Source organism: Micromys minutus (genome assembly GCF_963924665.1).
Source record: "Micromys minutus genome assembly, chromosome: 8".
Lineage (NCBI taxonomy): Eukaryota > Metazoa > Chordata > Mammalia > Rodentia > Muridae > Micromys > Micromys minutus.
The window spans coordinates 64,820,811-64,840,683 of NC_137977.1; the positions used below are offsets into that span (position 1 = coordinate 64,820,811).

The window sequence follows — 19,873 nt, forward strand, 5'->3', positions numbered from 1 at the left end:
ACACAGCTGGCTTCATTTTGTAAACTATTTGATATACACATCTTCCTCGTTCACGATTATCAGCTGTGCCAGTGCCACAGGGGACAGTTTAGACTTCAAATCAGGATATTCTTCTTGTTCTCTAAATTACACGTAAAATACATTAATATAATATGGTGCTACAGGCTAGTGCACGGACGTAAGCGTATCAGCTGTGCAAAGAGGGTTAAAGAAGTCTTCTGAAAAATTCACAGAGACAATCTTGCAGCCTAAATAGGCTACAAAGCACCAGAACCATTTAAAACAAATCATAAACCAGACAAAACCACTTGGACGTAGTGAATTAATCACTTTCATAAAATTGTCACCATTTCTCACACCTTCGGCATTAAAATATAAATTGTCCTAAAATGCTTCTGCTGGTTTGAGTCCATCTTCCCTTTCAGGGATGCATCTGCAAGTGCACAAGGAACCGCCCTCCAAAAAGCAGTGTGTCTCGTTTCTAGAGTCTGTTATGAGAGACTGCAACGTGCAGGTGACAGCAATTAGCAGCAGATGACAGAAGCACTTTGAATTTGTACCAGATGGCAGCAAAGGGTCACTGGAAGCCAGCAAACCGTCCACAAGGAAACCCTTGTGTTAGGCAACCATCAAACTCAAAAGCTCTTAGAAACTAATTAATTATTCAACCACCAGAAGACAACTGCTAGGTCACAGCACCAATATCAAACTGCTGTTAAAGCACTTGGAGCGCACTTATTTTAAATGTAATTACACATATCAGCTGTTAAAAACAAGCATGCCACATAATGACGAAAAGGTTGCCCTAAACTAAAAGAGCTAAAATTCTAGTAATTAGTGAATTGTCTTATGGCAAAATAGAGTCAACAGGTTCTAATTCTGGACGAACGCTGTTCATGACTGAACCAGAAACAGCCCGGTTCTCAAGTAGAATCTCCTGAGCCCTCAGCAATACTGCTGAGAGCAAAGGTCAGAATAGCAACAAACACTAAAGCTGACCAGGATAAAGGACAGATCAGACCATACTCAGCATTTCAAGGTTTGGAAGACAGGAAGACCTTCAAACCCTAGGCAGTTGGCAAAGGCTTCCTACTCAGAAGAAAAATGTGTTGCTACATTAAGTAGTTGGAGAGTCAGCAAGTGTGGGTGGGCTAGGTCACTATTAGTGTTCATTTGTTAATGTTCCATGGAGAAAAATGAAGATGACATTGTTAAAGTCAAACAAAAATCAAACATAACCATTTTTCTCTGACAAGATTAACTCTATATAGATAACTAATAACTTACATATAAGCATAAATTTTGGTTTATATTGCTTGACTAATAAAACTAATAATTTCTTTATCCTGCATGATCTCCAGCAATTTATAAGCTAGCAGCCATTTCCAGTTTAGAACGCTGCTTTGTACACTGCATTACTTAGCCTCCCTGACTTCAGCCATTTTATCACTCCTGCCTGACTCCTGAGTGGGCACAGGTCAAGCAAAGCGCCTGGTGCCTGGTAATTCTTTCCTCCTTTCATTTCTTCCTCCTTGGCACCAACTTGCTAAAGCTGGCCAGTTAGGCCCCATGTCCCAAATGTTTCCAGTATCCCCAATAGCGCCACCAACTGGGTACCAAGTGTTCATACACATTCTAATTACAATAGATGGAAATTCCACCTCTCCACCTTGGAGATACTAAGCGTTGTAAGAGCAGGCATGATATCAGCTGCCTTCTTTCTTGTTTAAAAAGTAAACAGCTACCAGGGGTGTTCAATATCTGAACACTATCAAGTCTATAACTATAACATCTTACTGGAAAAGCAATTTGAAAATAAAATGTGCTATTGAAGAGCAATTATACACACATCACACATACACATGCATGTATGTATATGCACGCAAGTGTCTTGCTTTCTGTGCTGTGAACATCAAATCCTGAACTTTGTGCATGTTGGGCAAGCACTCTCCCAGTTAAGCTACACCCTCATCCTAGAATTTTATTTTCATATAACAGCAAACATAATAAAAAATTTAAAGATGATGAGTAAAGCAGCATAAAAATTTCCAAGTAATAATAAATCAAAACTGTATGAAACTTTCAGAAAATTACAAAATTATCTCAAGGGTTACAAAATACTAATTAAACGCTAAATTATAAAAATCAGCTGTCTTGAAAAGCTCTGCAGTGATGAAATGCAAGCCTAACGGATGTGTTTCCAGTCTCGAATGTCTCAGAATACATCAGCGACCGGGTACACGAGGAGGCACTGAGTCACGTGTACAGGCATGTTATGGAGATGACGGGATAAGGACAAGCCAGACCAGGTACAGCTCTTCAAGATCTGGAAGGTCTAGGAAATGCACTGAGGCAGAACAGCAGCCACTGCACAGTGGTCATGTGGGCTCTCTGCTGTGTGAACATGCTGAAAAGTAAAAGCCTGGTCCTTGTTCATATCATACACAGAACAATGCTAGGTGGTCAGAGACCTGACTGAGCACTCCATTTGAGTAAGGTAATTACTTCAGGACCTTCAGACGGAGCCTCGTTGTGGAGAGTCACTGAACTGATGGTTATTTTAAGTTCCTTTAAGTGGTACTTTTGCATATATGTGATGTCAATAAAAAGTTTAAAAATTAAACTAAGATATATTGATTTTTCTTGCAAGCAAAATTCAAATGTCAGTCAGAAGTTTCCTAGCTGCTTTTGTGTGTCAACTAGACACAAGCTGGAGTTATCAGAGAGGAAAGAACTTCAGTTGAAGAAATACCTCCATGAGATCCAGTTGTAAGACATTTTCTCAATTAGTGATCAAGGGTGGGAGGGCCCAGCCTACTGTGGGTAGTGCAGTCCCTGGGCTAATCATCCTGGTTTCTATAAGAAGGTAGACCCGGCAATCCATGAAGAGCAAAGCTAGTAAGCAGCACCTCTCCATGGCTTCTGTATCAGCTCCTGCCTCCAGGTTCTTGCTCTATTTGGATTCCTGTCTTGACTTCCTTCAATGATGAACAGCAATGTATAACTGTAACCTGAATAAACCCTCTCCTCCCCAACTTGCTTCTTGGTTCTGGCATTTTGTTGCAGCAATAAAAATCTTAACTAAGACACCTAGCTTAGCTTATATACATCATAAGGTAAATGTAGGTCATGTGATGTGTGGTGGAAACTGTGAGAATACTACATAAGGGCAAGGCTAAATTTAATGGCCTAACAGCTGCAAAGTAGAGAATAGTTCTAAAACTTTACAAAGCATACAGCTGACAAGATAAGAAAGATAAGGTCATATCAGATACTTCTACTGAATTTGAATGGACACTTTATACACATAGCTCTACATGGTTACCAATGACAACAAAATGGACCCTGTCTGTTTATCACTCTGCCCAAGCTGCAGAAGGTCAGAGAGCAGCTCACTTTGTAATGGTGGTGATGACAGTAAATGTTAAATAACTAAAACCAGTGATGCAGCAGCAGGAAAATCACAGCTAAAAACACTCAGAGAGAACAAATTTCTGTTAAGATGTCAGTACATTTAAAATTATGAATATTTTTGCTCTTATCATACTTAAAAATATAGATCCTGGGGGATAGAGAGATGGATCTGTGGTTAAGAGCACTGACTGCTCTTGTAAAGGACCTGGGTTTGATTGATTCTCAGCAACCAGTTCACAACCATCTGTAATCCAGTTCTAGGAATTCTTTTGGCCTTTGTAGGCACCAGACACAAAGGCACTGTACACAAACATGCAGAGAAAGCAGATAAAGAACATTAAAAAATACAGACCTTTTAGTGTTTAATATACATGTACCTTTGGAGGCCAGAGGTCAGCCTCAGGCATTCTTTCTCAAGACCTGTCTTTGGATTTTTTAGGATAGTCCTGGGGCTCAGCTATTAGGCAAGACTGGTTGGCCAGAAAGCTCCTGGGGATCTTGCTTTCCTCTACCTCCCCAGTGCTGGAATTGTAGGGTATGCCTACACATGCCTTCTGCAGATGGAACTCAGGTCCCCAGGTTTGTGAGAAAAGCACTTTATCAGCTGAGCTGTCTTCCTAGCCTCCCATCATTTCTAAGCACATATGCTTATTAACTTTTGGGTTCTAGATTATCGGTTTAACTCAGTGTTAGCATATTCCTAGCACACATGAGGGCCTACTAACCTGCTAAGAAGCCTGTCAATAGCATTTTTAGTATCCCTGACCTTTCTGACTTTCCACCTCCTAGATAGATGAATCATCTACCATTGGCATTTTGGTGATTTTTCTATAGAACCCTTACTTGCTAGCTAAAGGGATTTTCAACCCCTCCTCTGCTCACAATATAAAGTCTGACATACCTCATTGTGACTCTCTGATGCTTGCCTTGATTTTCAGCCTATTTTCTTTTATCTTTCTCCAAACCCTGTTACCTCAATATAAGGCAGTACCAGGCTCCAGAGGATGCATTCTATAGAGCAGTCCCTCTAGTGCAAGGATCACTAAAGGACCACTTCCTCAGAAGAGATCTACAGGTATTGTGCCTGACTCCAGATACAGAACATGCCAGGATCTATTTCTGGACTTGAGCTTATTCTAATTTGCTTCCCAGACATCCCTTACAGCAAAGTCAACTCCTTACCCCTGCCTCTACATCTGAACAAAGCTGGCTGGCAAAAGTCTCACTGCAATATAAGACAATCCTTCACCTGCACTTAGCACCTTGGTCAGTCATCTTAGATCCCCTCTGCCAGCATTCGCTCCCAGTCTTCTCCAAATTCCTGAGATTCCCCTAAGCCACTGGGGGTACCTACTTCACTGAGGCAAACATATTTCTCACTTCAGGACCAAATAAATATACTCATTTGCACCTTCCCTGCACTCAGCTATCATATGCTTTGAAGACTATGAATTTGCCTCCTTTGGGTCTAACTAATCAGCCATCTTCCCTGATACTACCATTCCCTATCAACATGGACACCTTTATCTCTGGGAAAAGTCTAAACAGTTCTCTCTTGGCCCCAGACCTCAGAACAATCATCTTTTCATCTCCCAATATGTAACTTCTGGCTTTTTAGTCCTACTGATCTAAGGTCACTGGAGCCCTCCAAACAGGGAGCCCCACATACACTTAGTCCATGAAAGTCAAGCTCCAATCAGACTGTAGGATTTGACACTTGGAAACTGGGAATCCATGCTCCTTAAACGCACCTGTGTTCAACACATCAGTCTGCCTTCTGTTGCAATGTGATGCTCCTGAAGGTTTCCTGACATGCTTGTCCTTGGCTCAGCACGACCTTCACAAAAAGTACCTATCTCAGGACTTCAACATCATTAGCCCCCCACCTCAGTGAGGAGATCCAGAATTACCTCTAATGACATTTTGAATTCTCTATTTTCTGTCAAAGCTTGAAAATTTTTAGGGCAGTGAACAGTATCTTATAGAATGGGCTTATAGTCTAGGCAAACATTAAAATTTGCAATTTATATTAACATACATTGAGGTCTTTGTGACTGCTTCTTTACTCCACATCTAAGTTCCAGGAGGTGGTATGGGGACTCCTGTGGCATCTTTGCTGTTCATACCAATGCATGTGACACCACTGTCAGCGCCACAGTCTTGCCCCATGCTTTACCACTTCCTTACAGCCACAGTACCATAAGTGTAGCGAGCTTTTCTCTCCAGTCAGCTCCATCCCAGGCACAGAATCTTGGCACTCTTGCTTGATTCCTAGCCTGTGGGGTTTTCCATGGGCTTGGGCAGCCAATTGAGAATGCCTTGCAAGGACTGTAACTCTCCCACAGGGATGCCCATCATGCAGAGACACAGGCAAAATAACAATAATGATGATGATGATGATGATGATGATGATGATGATGATGATGATGATGGTACTATATAGTTTCTTCAGCTCAGGAGTCCCACAAGAGGAAAGGAAGCCTACCCCCTCAGGACTGACTCTCCTAGCTCCCAACAGGCCACATGAGGACATTTGAGGGCCTTGCTTCTTCATCACTGTCACTTAGCCCCTAAACTCCACAATAGTTCCCCTTAAGAACTCTCTTGGATCTCAATAGTATCCAGTCCCTCAAAATCAAAACTTCTCTGTGCTTATAATACCAGCAGCTAGGGAGGTGAATGCACAAAGAGCAAGGGTTCATGGTCAGCTTGGGCTAAGAAAGCAAGTTGGAAGTCAGTGGCAGGGTCACACAAGACCATGCCTCAAAACATGTGTGAACACCCATACAGATGCACAAATGTCAGCAGCCATGACTAGTCTAAAACCCACAGAGATGTGTCTGCAGAAATCTGGAATTAAAGGTGTACACCACCATGCCTGACCTACTTTATTTATTTACTTGTAAATTAGACATATAAACCACCTCTAGAATTGTTATAGTTTGCTATCTAGAAGGTCACCATTGAGGAATGTACATCAGAAGCAGTTGGAGTACTGATCCAAGACTGCAAAGAGACTTGAGTCTAGACTTCTTCCATTCGGTATCATTCCCTGATGGTGGTTTCCCTGGTGATGATGATGTGTGTTCAGCCTGTTGGGAAGGGACAGAGTACCTCATGATCTGTCTTCACCCATACAAGAGGCAAATGTATCATCTGAGACCAAGATTAAATGCAAGAGTAGTCATTTTTCTTTATATTGTTTGGAATTAAAAACGTATTAAATTGATCCATTATGAAAATTCTATTCTCTACATTGTGTGATTCAGACCATGTCTATATCTTAAGGCTATGAAACAATTTTTGTAATTGTGATAACAAAACAAATTATTGACTTTAAGTTAAGAAAATTGTTGCTTGAATGACTAAATATTCAACCAAAACAAAACAAATCTCTCCCTAAATTGTGTTATATACAACTTGCTCATTTCCACAGGTTAATGAACTCTCTGTAGCTATGCTGTGTTCGTATTTGTCTTCCATTTCTATTTTTAAGTCTTTATTTGGGAGTTAAGAAAAGTGCCCACATTGCAGTTTAGCAACTACACGGCTGTGTAGCACAGTTAATATTAGTCATCAGCATTACTGCAATGCAATATATATATATATTGTATGTATGTATTTCACAAAAGAAACAAGGGAGAGGTAACAGAAATCTGGTTATATATATGTGTGACGCCATCACAGCAAGTCACAACTCAAAGAGTACAGTCTATTCATTAAGTGCTAAGTATAGAAGAGGCCAAAGATAAAGCCACTCTTTGAATTAGCCCCTCACTAAAGCAGTACTGTTTTTAGTCCTTACAAGAAATACAACAGGCAGTCCGCTGCTTAGAGGTAAGGTGGCACAACTCTTATAATGTTCACAAAAGTCATTTTCATTTCTTATTTAACTCTGGTTTTCCTGCATCTATTGGCTGTGTGAGAAACATGGGATAGAAGAATGTATACAACACAACTTTGTTGTAGTAAATATTAACAGGAAGACTTATCTTTTTATCCCGTGCTAGTACTGGCATTGGAGGGCCATCTGGCATTGCTGGGATCTAACCTGGCACTCCAAGCCACCTCTAAGAAATCAGGTGTGGTTCACTCTACCACCCCTGCTGCTTCTGTCCCAGTGAAGTTGTTTTCACTCACTTCCCCTTGGCGTGTTGTTACCAAGACTTAGACACACATATCCCAACTCTGTGGTGGGCTTTATACCCTTCAAGCTCAATTAAGTAGTCATATCAAAGAACACACCAAACTACTCTGATCCAATAGGTATTAATACAATTTGCCAACCTAGATAAGTCAAATGATCTTGTATAATGCCATCCTTTATAAAACATTGATAACAACCTTAGTTATGAAGTGATGTGCCTACAGAAACATACACATCTGCCTGTATCTTCATTCCTCCCAGAATCTTTTCCCCTTGATCTCTGCCCCCTGCCTCCTCTTCTGCTCCTAGACCTTCCCCACCTATCTCCTATCCAATCGAGTATCTATGGCCTTAACATAACCCTGTACAACTAGCCTGTACAGAGTGTCAGAAACACCAAGATAAATGGATAGTCCAAGCCAAGAAACTGTGATGGATAAGGCAGAATAATCACTAGTCTACACAGTGTGTGGCCAGATGGCCCTACAAGCTTAAGACAAAGAAAGCAAGCCATCCTAGAGAGGCAATGAGTGAAGAGAAGAGGCAGGACAGCACACAGCAAAGAGGCTACTGTTTATCATCAGATAACAGAAAACATTTGGACAGGCCAGTGCAATAAGAAGCGAATCTTATCACTCCTCACTTCCTGCTAAGAGCACAGTATTTGCTGCTGTGGAACTATGCCAAGGGTTCATGCACAATGAGCTATTGGTTCCTAGACCCAATAGAAAAGAAAGGCTGTCCACTACCCTCCTTCAGTGGATAGACCATCCCATGGCTTGCCCAGAGCCTGGCTCTGTGTAGCACACAGCAATGAGGGATGAAGGAGAGAGACAGCAGAATGAAGGGAGAGAGGTGTACCTGCTCCATAGAGCCACCCCAGTGAACTTTGGCAGGGAACCATGATGGCCTAGGGGCTGTACTTTTTAGCTGACTGCTGGCTCATAACTGTCTCCAGGAAGTCTGCCTCTGATTCTATAGCACCAATGTGACCTGCAAATTACAGAGGATGGCCACTGAGGCCTTCCATTTGCATAGAAATGGATAGAATGGGACAGGTAGGGGCGAGTTGCTAGAAATCCTCTGGCCTGAGAAAGGTGGCATCATATAGCTCTCTGAAAACTTGAGTGACAAAAGCTGTCACCCTCCACTCTTCTCTAACATGCTATCTCTGCCCACTGTACTGCATTCTACAAACAAGTCTTGGAAATTGTCCTACCTTACTCACAGAACTCAGCATCAAAATTATGTCAAATTATGTGGGAGAAGAAGATCTTATGTATGCCAAAAATATAAAAAATAAGTATTACCACAAGTTCCTAACAGTTTTCAAGGCCTCAAGGTAAGGAATCAAGGAGTTTGATAAATGATATAATAATGAAATTGCCTATTCACTTAAAGTAAAATCTTCTGCTATGAATTTAATTATTGTACTAACACATAAGGAAACACTACCATACATATTCTTATTTAAGATAGACAAATATATAACAAACATTTCTTATTTTGAATGTAATATAGAACAAAGCATTTAAATAACTCATTTCCTATGCAGGGCGTTTGATTTACAGTCAAATTAAAAGGAATTCAGGGACAATACTGGCATTTGCACTTTTGATGTTTCTGTGTTTGTAGAGCAGGTAGCTTCTTTCCTGTTTTCCCGAAGCCCTAAGTCCATATGTGCTCACAATGCAGACAGAGCTGTGTGGCTGTGAAGCTAGTGTGACGGACACAGAGATGGTGGCCCAAGCGGATGTCCTCCATCTTATCTATGTGCTATCAGAAAGCTTCACAGTTGGCTTGATGGTGGCTAATATTTTTCTGATGAGGCTTGGGAACACTATAATTTGTTAATATTAATAACAGTTGTGAAAAAGGCATCCAAGTCTCTATCAGGAGGTGGACCACGGCAGTATGTTCTCCCCATGCAGCTCTTGGTTAAAATGGAAAATATATTACACAAGACAGCAGCGGTTAGAAAAACAAAGGGGTCAAATGATGGTATATAATCACAAAAGCCAACTATTCTAGTGTGATATTTTACTATAGATCAAGAGGACTCTTAAAATATTAATAAACGGTCCTTTTAAAAATCAAAAAGCTATTTTCCAAAACTGCCTAGATTTCAGCTGGGAATGTACACCACAGTTGACTCTATTTTGTTCTATTGTCTGAAAACGCCTTGCAACAATCCAGATAACGAGAGCAGCTCTAATTCCCATAATGGCTCATGTCACCTGTCTCTCTGTCAATGAGACATCTGAAAGCATCTTTTTATTAGAAACACAAATCAATATGCCCGAGGGATTACAATAACTGCTTGAAGCAATTTGTATTATCATTTCATCCTTGATGCTCCTGCTCAGAGCAACTTATTATTATGAGCGGCATGAAAATGGCAACCTGTCACGATTGATTTTCCTTAACCTTCTCTAAGAATTTTTCCCTCTTAAATGTAATCAAGTATCATCTTATTAAATACATCTAAGGCTAGGTTTTATAAAGCAGTCCATTACTGAAGTGGTAGTCCTTGTAATTTAAACTTTCACCAAATTTCATTGTAAAGTTGCTTAGTAATAAAAACTTCCCAATATGAGTAGAGCCCATCTCCCAAGTAAGTCCTATGATAAGGAACAATTTTCACACATCTAGAAAAGCTAGAGAACTATCCCTCCATCTGGATAATAGTGTTGTACTTTTTAGCTCCCCTGACATAAGCATACGGCCATGTTTCTTGTTATTAGAGTGCAGAACAAAATGAATAAGAAATCTAAAACAGTAAGTCAGAGCGGTACATTAGTTACTCTACTTACAGACACCTTATCTGACCCAGACATCATTCTAGAGCAGACATCAGCGCAGAGATCATCTCTAGAGTACACTACAAACCCACAGGAGCTGGAGTCTCTTTGAGTCTAGGAATCTGGAAGTGCAAGGGTTTGCACTTCTGTGTCTCACAGGGGGACAGGGACAGTGCAGGCAGTACTGTTGTAGATATATGTAGTATAAAGAAGCAGTACAGCCCATGTCAGAGAAGGAGAGAGCAAGGCTGGCAGCTAGACATGTTTTAAGTATATTTTAACACCAATAAAACATGTATTTAGAGCCTAAATGCCTGATATCTATAACCTCAGAGAAGAGAAAGGAGCTCGAAGTGTCTGGAGAAGTCAGATTATTCTCCCTAGTTGTCATAAGTCATATCAGGTTGAAGGATTGGCTTTTTATTTTTAATCTACTAGAAAAAAAAAAACAAACAAAACCCAAGGTAATAAAACAAAGAGAAAAGGAGAATGTGCCAAAAACAAGAGATATTAGCTAAGGCAAGCAGCGAGGTTAAAAGTAGATTTCTGAAGCTCTCAGTAAAATTGGGTGAATTTTCAGTGTTCACTTTTCCAGCTGCTTAGCTCTGCAGACATTTTAAAAGGCACAAATAGTTGACTGCTTAGGGTGGAAGATGCCTTTAATCCCAGCATCCAGGAAGCAGAAGCAGGTGGATCTCTAGGTTTGGGGCCAGCCTGTTCTACAGATTGAGTTCCAGGACAGCCAGGGCTGTAGCAGTAAATATTTTAAAAAGAAATAAACCATTCATTATTTTTTTAATATTTACTGCAAAACAGGACTACATGGAGAAACAATGTCTCAAAAAAGCCAATAAAATAAAATCAGCACAGACAGGTCCTTATGGATGCTCCAGTGGAAGTGGGAAAGTTGGCACTCTGTCCGGAATTCAGCAAGAAAGGGGGCTGGTGGGAGTTGGTGCCTTTCCAGGAGTGGAAGAGGGATCTCCTGGAACAGCCTCGCCCAGACCAGAGCCTGGCAGATTAACGTGTCTTTGGGAACTGATGGTGGGAGGGGAGGTCTAAATAGAGAAAGCTCCAAGGAAGGTCAGCAGGGATAACCTTTGTTGGGTCCTGGTGGGTATGTCCTGGTAAAAGTGTCCTGGCGGATATACATTATGCCTCTGGTATAATCCATTTTTTGTGGCAATAATTATGACTTGTGAGTTTCACAGGATCTAGAAGTGCTTTAGAGATGGGCCTTTAAGCATGCCTGTGGGGGATTATCTTGACTGATTTAACTGAGGTGGAAAAACCTGAGCACTGTGGGTATAGGTAGAGAATGGGTGCTGAGAAGCAGCTCCCTCTGCCTTTTGACTGGATATAACAATCAGCAGCTTCAAGCTGACAGTGGTACTTCCCTGCCATGATGACCTGGGAGACAACACTCTTCTACCTTAGGCTGCCTTTGTTAGAGTATTTTATCACAGAAACTGAAGCTTAACCAAGATGGATTCTAGTTCACTCACAGTAAGTGACAGACAGAAAGCTTGTGGAGAGCCATACCCACAGCAGAAGATAAAGAGAAATGACACTGCAGGTCAATGAAGTGCCAATGCAGGAGCAGAAGTGGATGGACAGAGGTGACAAATGTGAAGATGGGGTACTGAATGATTTATAAAAGGGAACCTCATCTCTCTGTGAGTCAACAAGTCCCATATGCTGTGGCAGTCTCTAAACCATCGAGGAGGGCAGGACTTAACAGCTTCCTTGAATAACAAAGTGGGACTATCACAAACTCATGCAATGATAGTCCTATGCCCTGATGGAAAACACATATATGAGAGGAAAAGGTTAAGAGGGTTTGTAGCCTGACACTGCTATATCTCCACGCACAATTCTTTTTCCTGGCTGTACTCTACTTTGTCACCAAGGACAGTCTTACTTCCTTTGGCAAACATGCCTCTGGATGAGCATTTTCAGTGTTTCCTCCTCTTTAGAGCTTGTCTACTTTCCAGCACAGGAGGCCTCTGGGCCACTGTCTGCACAGTTCCCTGGCCCCAGCCCAGGCTGGTCATTCCTCAAGGTTGTAGTTTTCCTTTCTGACACCTCTCACAGCTCTAGATAAACCCAGTGTCCATCTGTTGGTATGAGTAGAGACTTGCACATGGATGATTAAAGACCTTAGTTTGTCACTAACTACATCACTGCCATATAATTCCAAGTTTGGAACTGGTCAACAGTGTCAAAGTTGAGTGGCTAGGCTTCCATCCATGGCTCTTTTGGGAATCACATTAATCCCTGACCAAGTTCCCTGTCAACTCAGCTACTGGACTAGCTGTTAAAGGATTCATTAAGCACAAAAGTGAAAACAGTAAGAAAAGGTCTTGATGTTGCATGTGCATTAGAATATTTTACCTGTTCACTTGAGGAAACAATGTTTTACTTCTTTCAAAATAGGTATAAATATAAGCACCATTCTAGAACTGTTTTAACATAACTTTCGTTCTATTGTTGAAGTAATGACTAAGGTATATTTGATACCCAGAATAGAGTTTGCTAAATAAATCTAAAGGACATTTCTCATCATCACAGTTGAATTTCATACTGAAATTTCAGTAGGATACATATACACAAATCTGATCTCACTGTCTGAATTTAATCTGGTGAAACTGTACTAAACATTTGGCACAATTTCATCACATACGCAAACTTTCACCATTCATTTCTCTGTAGAATGCTGTCTTCTGCCTGTCTACATGTTTTCTTCCCTCTTTTACACCCACTGATCAATCTACCAATAATCTATCTATCCACCCACCATATGTATGTATGCATGTATGCATGTGTCTATCTGTCTGTCTATCCATCTATCTACTCATAACTGACCAGCTGCATTGTGGGAGACTCTCTAGTAAGCCCCACTCACATTAGCAAGCATGACAGTTAATCCATTGAAGTTTACTTGGGCCATATACAGGGCTGATGATGTTCTCCTGTTCAGCTTGTTATTTTGTCTTGTTTTGTTTTGAGACAGACTCCTCACTATGAAGTCCAGGACAGCCTTGAACTTATGACATAAACCACTACATTTGACATACATATTGAAAGGCTATTTTAAAAATAGTTTTAGCTGAAAAAATGGATTATATCATACCAGACTTATACATGTATTTTAAAGGGTATATTTCATTTCTAAATATAGAAAAATTTCAAGCATAAAACAACCTTTACTAATTAGTAAGCTACAAAGCAAGGCATAAATCTATGAGCACTGTTTACTCTATTTAAGTATATATGTAATATTTCAAACAAGCATAAGCTGTAAGAAAAGTTTCTCATTTAATTGTACTTCAGACACTGACATACTGAGTTCATTATGAACAATGAATCAGCCACACAGAAAATTCTGAAAATTTACAGTAACTTTTTGTTGTGATTTCACTTATAAACACATTTTGATTGCATAAGTAATAATTTCAGGAGTGTTACCAGGAGTCTCTATGCCTTTACTATGTTTCTAATATGAAAGTAATAACCTGTACATAACAATATTATCAAGATAAATAATACAAAGCACTAATGGATTGTTTTAAAAATAAAGCATCAACATAAAGAGCACAGAATACAAAATAAACTTAAGATGAGAAACCCAGCACTAACTGCCACACATAGGCTACGGGAAATGCAGATGAGGCAAATGCTCTTGGCTGTGAGAATGGACACAGACACAGGGACTCAGAACAATTTGGCAGCAATCAAATCTGTTCTTCATGTTATATATTATGCTATATAAATGGGCTAATTCAGCTCTACATAGACTTTCCTACTGAAAGGAAAAAGCAAGTTCATTAAAGCAGTTGCTCCTTAATCTAGCCTACCTTATTTTTTGGATTGGATGTGTTCATTACACTTCGAGTCTCTTTTCCAGTATAAATGACAACACCTATTACAGTACCTGCAAAAACATGAAAGTGGTCCTTATAGCAATACTTGAAAGCATAGATAACACTTTCTAATTAATTGTGTTGATAGAAAATATACTGTTTGAGTTCATACACATTTATCCAACAGTCTATTTTATTTGGTTAGTTCAACAAATTTTAACCTTAACTTTTAAAAGGGGGTTTAGAAGTGATACTGTTTGCTTAAATGATACAAATCTGTCTATACATAACAGTACTATTCTTTTTCCTTAGAGTGAGAGGGACATGGGCTTTCTCATACTATCTACTGCAACAGTAAGCAGTCACTGTTAAAATGGCATCACAATGTTGTCTTCCTAACTGAAAACGGCACTGCTGAACCTCCAAATCGAGACAGGGACAGCAGAGTCAGGTCTTCTGGTGACTGTTGCTGTGTATGGGAGACCAGGAGAACCTTTGTGGCTGCTTCACATGCTCATCAGGAGAAAAGCATCAGAGGTCAGGACATTACTCAATGGAGCACTTGGCCAGCATGTGCTAAGCCCTGGGACCCACCCTTACCACCACAAAAATCATGTAATCAAGCAAACAAAAGCCCACCAGAAACATAATTTTAAAACACTTGATTTTACATTTAGAAGCTACTCATTTCCTTAATGGGTGTCTCTAAAAGTTTGCTTTTCTAAGTTGATGGATAAAAATGTGTAGGACTTTGTAAACTTAAGGAGATGAGAACTAACCCATAAGTTATAAAGGCTCAAGCATTTATCTATAGACTGCCAAAACTAAAAACCATGAAACCTATACATAACACCTGAATCATTTTTAGTCCTATTTTTGTCTTTAAAATTAAAAACTGATATTAAAATTACAAAGTAGAAAGACATTACATATGTATACATATAAAGTACTGAAATTAACAATCCTAACAAATTTAACTATGAAAAATATATAAAAATTACTCTGCTACAGTTCAAGGCCAGCCTGGGCTACACAGTAAGAACCACAACAAAAACAAAACCCCACAATACATATAACCCTAGATGTGGCATTAGCGTGAAATTTAGCAAACTGTAAGTTAGGACCCATGATATAATATGAACTGCTGTTCACTCCATCTGAGCAGGAAGAGCCACACATTGCACATCCTGTTAACCCAAGTTTCTGCTTCAGCAGGCTAGGAGGGGCAGACACTGTGGTCGTTGGCAGTTGCACAAAGCTCACAGAGGCTGCAGATCTTGTAGTTCTACCTGAACACCACTATCTACAACTGAACCAAGTTCTAGAAAAGTGTGTTTGGCCAACAAGGGGCATAAACCTTAGACAGCTACCCAAGTGTTGTCTCTCTGTATTGTGATCCATTTATCCGTCCTACACAAGACTGCTTTTAGTGTACAGAGTTTTAATCTTGATGAGGTAATACTATCAGAAACTTTCTCACATAAAAACTCACAACACAGAATTGTTGCACTATTAAATGAACAAGGTTAAATGCTAAATATAACCTCATCAACACTTTCTTCCTATTTTGCCAATTTAACTTATTTAAAATATAAACAGCCATTAATGTTGAAATAGCCATATTCTCACAAAAAAATGCAGCTTCTACCTAGATTTATTTATTTATTTTTAAGATTAGCAGAACAAACAAGTGTCAGGGAAGCCTTCAGAACGATTTATCTATCTTAAAAACCAGAACAGATTCTAAAGAATGGGGATTCTAGGCTGATATAGTTTATAGTACTCAACAAGAAAAATACAAGACTAACAAGAAACATAGCAAACTGACATAATTTCTGTGTTACAGTGTGCATTAACATTTGCTAAAGGTCCTCACTGTATTCTATCAATTGATGGTTGCTAAAAATGACTACTCAGTGTAATTAGATTAAATGCATTGTTGCGCTGAGTTTCATGCTCTCTAATTACTTTAAATTGTTTGAATGAGTTGAATACTATACAGGACTCTTCACTCTCTTGGACAAAGGGACTGTATTTATAGAAAGATGGAGGTCCCTGAGAAAGACACAGGGCAAAGGGAAAAGATGCCAGACTTTAAAATGAGCCTCTAGAAAGGCAAGAACCAATCACTGACAACAAGATGGCAAGAGGAAAGCGAAAGAACATACCCCAGAGAAACCAAGACAACCTGGCAACACCAGAACCCAGCTCTCCCATCACAACAAACAGTGGAATGCCAAACACTCCAGAAAAATAAAACTCAGACCTGAAATCCTACCTCAAGATGATGATAGAGATCCTTAAAGAAGAACGGGAGGAAAAGCATAAAGAATTAGAAGCTTTTAAAGAAGAAACAAGAAAAACACTCAAAGAACTAGAAGAAAGCAGAAACAAAGAGATGAAGGAATGGAAGAAGGAATTTAAAACAGAAATGGACACAATAAAGAAAACATTAAAAGAGACAACCCTAGAGGTAAAAATCCTAAAAAAGAAATCAGGAGTCACAGATACAAGCATTTCCAACAGACTAAAAGAGATGGAAGAGAGAATCTCGGGGGCTGAAGACAACATTGAAAACACAGACAAAACAGTCAGAGAAGATACAAAAACCAAAAATCTCCTAACCCAAAATGTCCAGGAAATCCAGGACGCAATGAGAAGACCAAACCTAAGGACAATAGGAATAGAAGAGGGCAAAGAATATCAACTAAGAGGCACAGTAAATATCTTCAACAAAATTGTAGAAGAAAACTTCCCTACCCTTAAGAATGAGATGACCATGCCCATAAAAGAAGCCTACAGAACTCCAAATAGATTGGATCAGAAAAGAAATTCCTCCCAACACATAATAGTCAAAACGGCAAGTGCCCAAAGCAAAGAAAGAATATAAAAGCAGTAAAGGAAAAAGGTCATGTAATATATAAAGGCAGACCAATCAGAATCACACCCGATTTCTCAACAGAGATTATGAAAGCTAGAAGAGGCTAGACAGACATCAAGCAGACCTAAGAGAACACAAGTGCCAGCCCAAGCTGCTATACCCAGCAAAACAATCAATCACCATAGATAGCAAGACAAACATATTCCAAGCCAAAACTAAATAAATACAATATATGACCACAAACCCAGCACTACAATGAATTATAGGTGGAAAACCCAATACAATGAGGGGAACTACATCCCAATAAAAACAAGAAAACTTCTAAGCAAGAAAAACAAAAGAAGAAAGACACACAGGCACAATACAACCTACCAAAGCAATAATAGCAGGAAACAGCAACCACTATTCCTTGATATCTATTAACATGAATGGACTCAACTCCCCAATAAAAAGATATAGGCTTATAGACTGGATACATAAAACGCAGCATTTTACTACATACAGGAAACTCATCTCAGAGACAAAGACAGACAATATCTCAGACTAAAAGGCTCCGAAAACAACTTCCAAGCAAATGGCCCCAAGAAGCAAGCTGGAGTGGCCATTATAATATCAAATAAAGTAGATTTTCAACCAAAAGTTATAAAAAAAGATAAGGAAGGACACTTTTTACTCATTACAGGAGAAATCTGTCAGGAGGAACTCTCAATCCTTAACATATATGCTCCAAATACAAAAGCACCCATATTCATAAAAGAAACCCTACTAAAGCTCAAAAAATACATTTCACCCCACACAATAATAGTGGGAGACTTTAATACCCTACTCTCACCAATGGACAGATCATGGAAACAGAAACTGAACAAGGACACTGTAAAACTAGCAGAGACTATGAACCAACAGGAATTAATAAATACCTATAGAACATATCATCCTAAAAAAAAAGAATACACCTTCTTCTCAGCACCTCACAGCACCTTCTCAAATATTGACCACATAATTGGACACAGAACAAGCCTCAATCAATACAAGAAGATCAAAATACTCCCATGCATCTTTTCAGACCACCATGGTAAAAAGCTGGTTTTTAATGAAAACAAAGACAACAAAAAGCCCATATACACATGGAAACTAAACAGTGCTCTATTACACAATAGCAGGGTCAAAGAAGAAATAAAGAAAGAAATTAAAGATTTTCTAGAATTCAATGAAAATGAAAACACGACATACCCAAACTTATGGGATGCAATGAAAGCAGCACTGAAAGGAAAACTCATGGCTCTAAGTGCTTCCAAAAAGAAACTGTAGAGAGCATACACTAGTACCTGACTGCACAGCTAAAAGCTCTAGAACAAAAGGAAGCAGATACACCCAAGAGGAGTAGATGGCAAGAAATAATCAAACTTAGAGCAGAAATCGACCAAATAGAAACAAAAAGTAACATTCAAAGAATCAACAAAACCAAGAGCTGGTTCTCTGAGAAAATTAACAAGATTGATAAACCCTTAGCCAGACTAACTAGAGGGCAAAAAGAGAGAATCCAAATTAACAAAATCAGAAGGAAAGTAGAGAAATAACGACTGAAACTGAGGAAATTCAAGAAATCATCAGATCCTATTACAAAAGCCTATACTCCACAAAGTTGGAAAATATGGAGGAAATGGATGAATTCCTAGACAGATACAAGATACCAAAGTTAAACCAGGACCAGGTAAACCATCTAAATAATCCCATAACCCCTAAAGAAATAAAAGCAGTCATCCAAAGCCTCCCAACCAAAAAAAGCCCAGGTCCAGAAGGGTTCAGTGCAGAGTTTTATCAGACATTTATTGACGACATAATACCAATATTCTCAAAACCATTCCACAAAACAGAATCAGATGGAACACTACCTAAGTCATTTTTTGAGGCTACTCATTCCTAAACTACACAAAGACCCTACAAGGAAAGAGAACTTCAGACCAATCTCACTTACAAAAATTGATGCAAAAATACTCAACAAAATCCTTGCAAACCGAATCCAAGAACACATCAAAATGATCATTCATCATGATCAAGTAGGCTTCATCCCAGGGATGCGGGGATGGTTTAATATAGAGAAATCCATCAATGTAATCCACCATATAAACAAACTTAAAGACCAAAATCACATGGTCATCTCACTAGACGCTGAGAAAGCATTCGACAAAATCCAACACCCCTTCATGTTAAAAGTCCTGGAAAGTACAGGAATCCAAGGCCCATATTTAAACATAATAAAAGCAATATACAGCAAACCAACAGCCAACATCAAACTTAATGGCGAAAAACTTGAAGCAATCCCACTAAAATCAGGGACTCGACAAGGCTGCCCACTCTCTCCCTACCTATTCAACATAGTACTGGAAGTACTGGCTGGAGCAATTAGACAGCAAAAGGAGATAAAGGGGATACAAATCAGAAAGGAAGAGATAAAAACATCACTCTTTGCCAATGACATGATAGTGTACTTGAGTAACCCCAAAAATTCCACCAGAGAACTCCTACAGCTGATAAACAAGTTCAGCAAAGTGGCCGGATACAAAATTAACTCAAACAAATCAGTAGCCTTCCTATACTCAAAGGACAAACATGTGGAGAAAGAAATTAGGGAAAAGGTACCCTTCACAATAGTTACAAAAACTATGAAATACCGTGGTGTGACTCTAACTAAGGAAGTGAAGGACCTGTATGACAAGAACTTCAAACCTCTAAAGAAAGAAATTGAGGAGGATCTCAGAAAATGGAA

The 19,873-nt window shown here is 39.4% G+C and overlaps 1 protein-coding gene across 2 annotated transcripts in view; it reads right to left on the bottom strand.

Moving 5' to 3' along the window:
- The window catches only part of ATP9B (ATPase phospholipid transporting 9B (putative)), a 177,470-nt gene that overhangs the window by 78,769 nt on the left and 78,828 nt on the right, over positions 1-19,873 (bottom strand). For both annotated transcript variants that reach the window (XM_080919981.1, XM_080919982.1), the window contains exon 11: positions 14,220-14,296. In XM_080919981.1, coding sequence (XP_080776107.1) covers positions 14,220-14,296 — 77 coding nt within the window. The remainder of the gene's footprint in view (positions 1-14,219; positions 14,297-19,873) is intronic.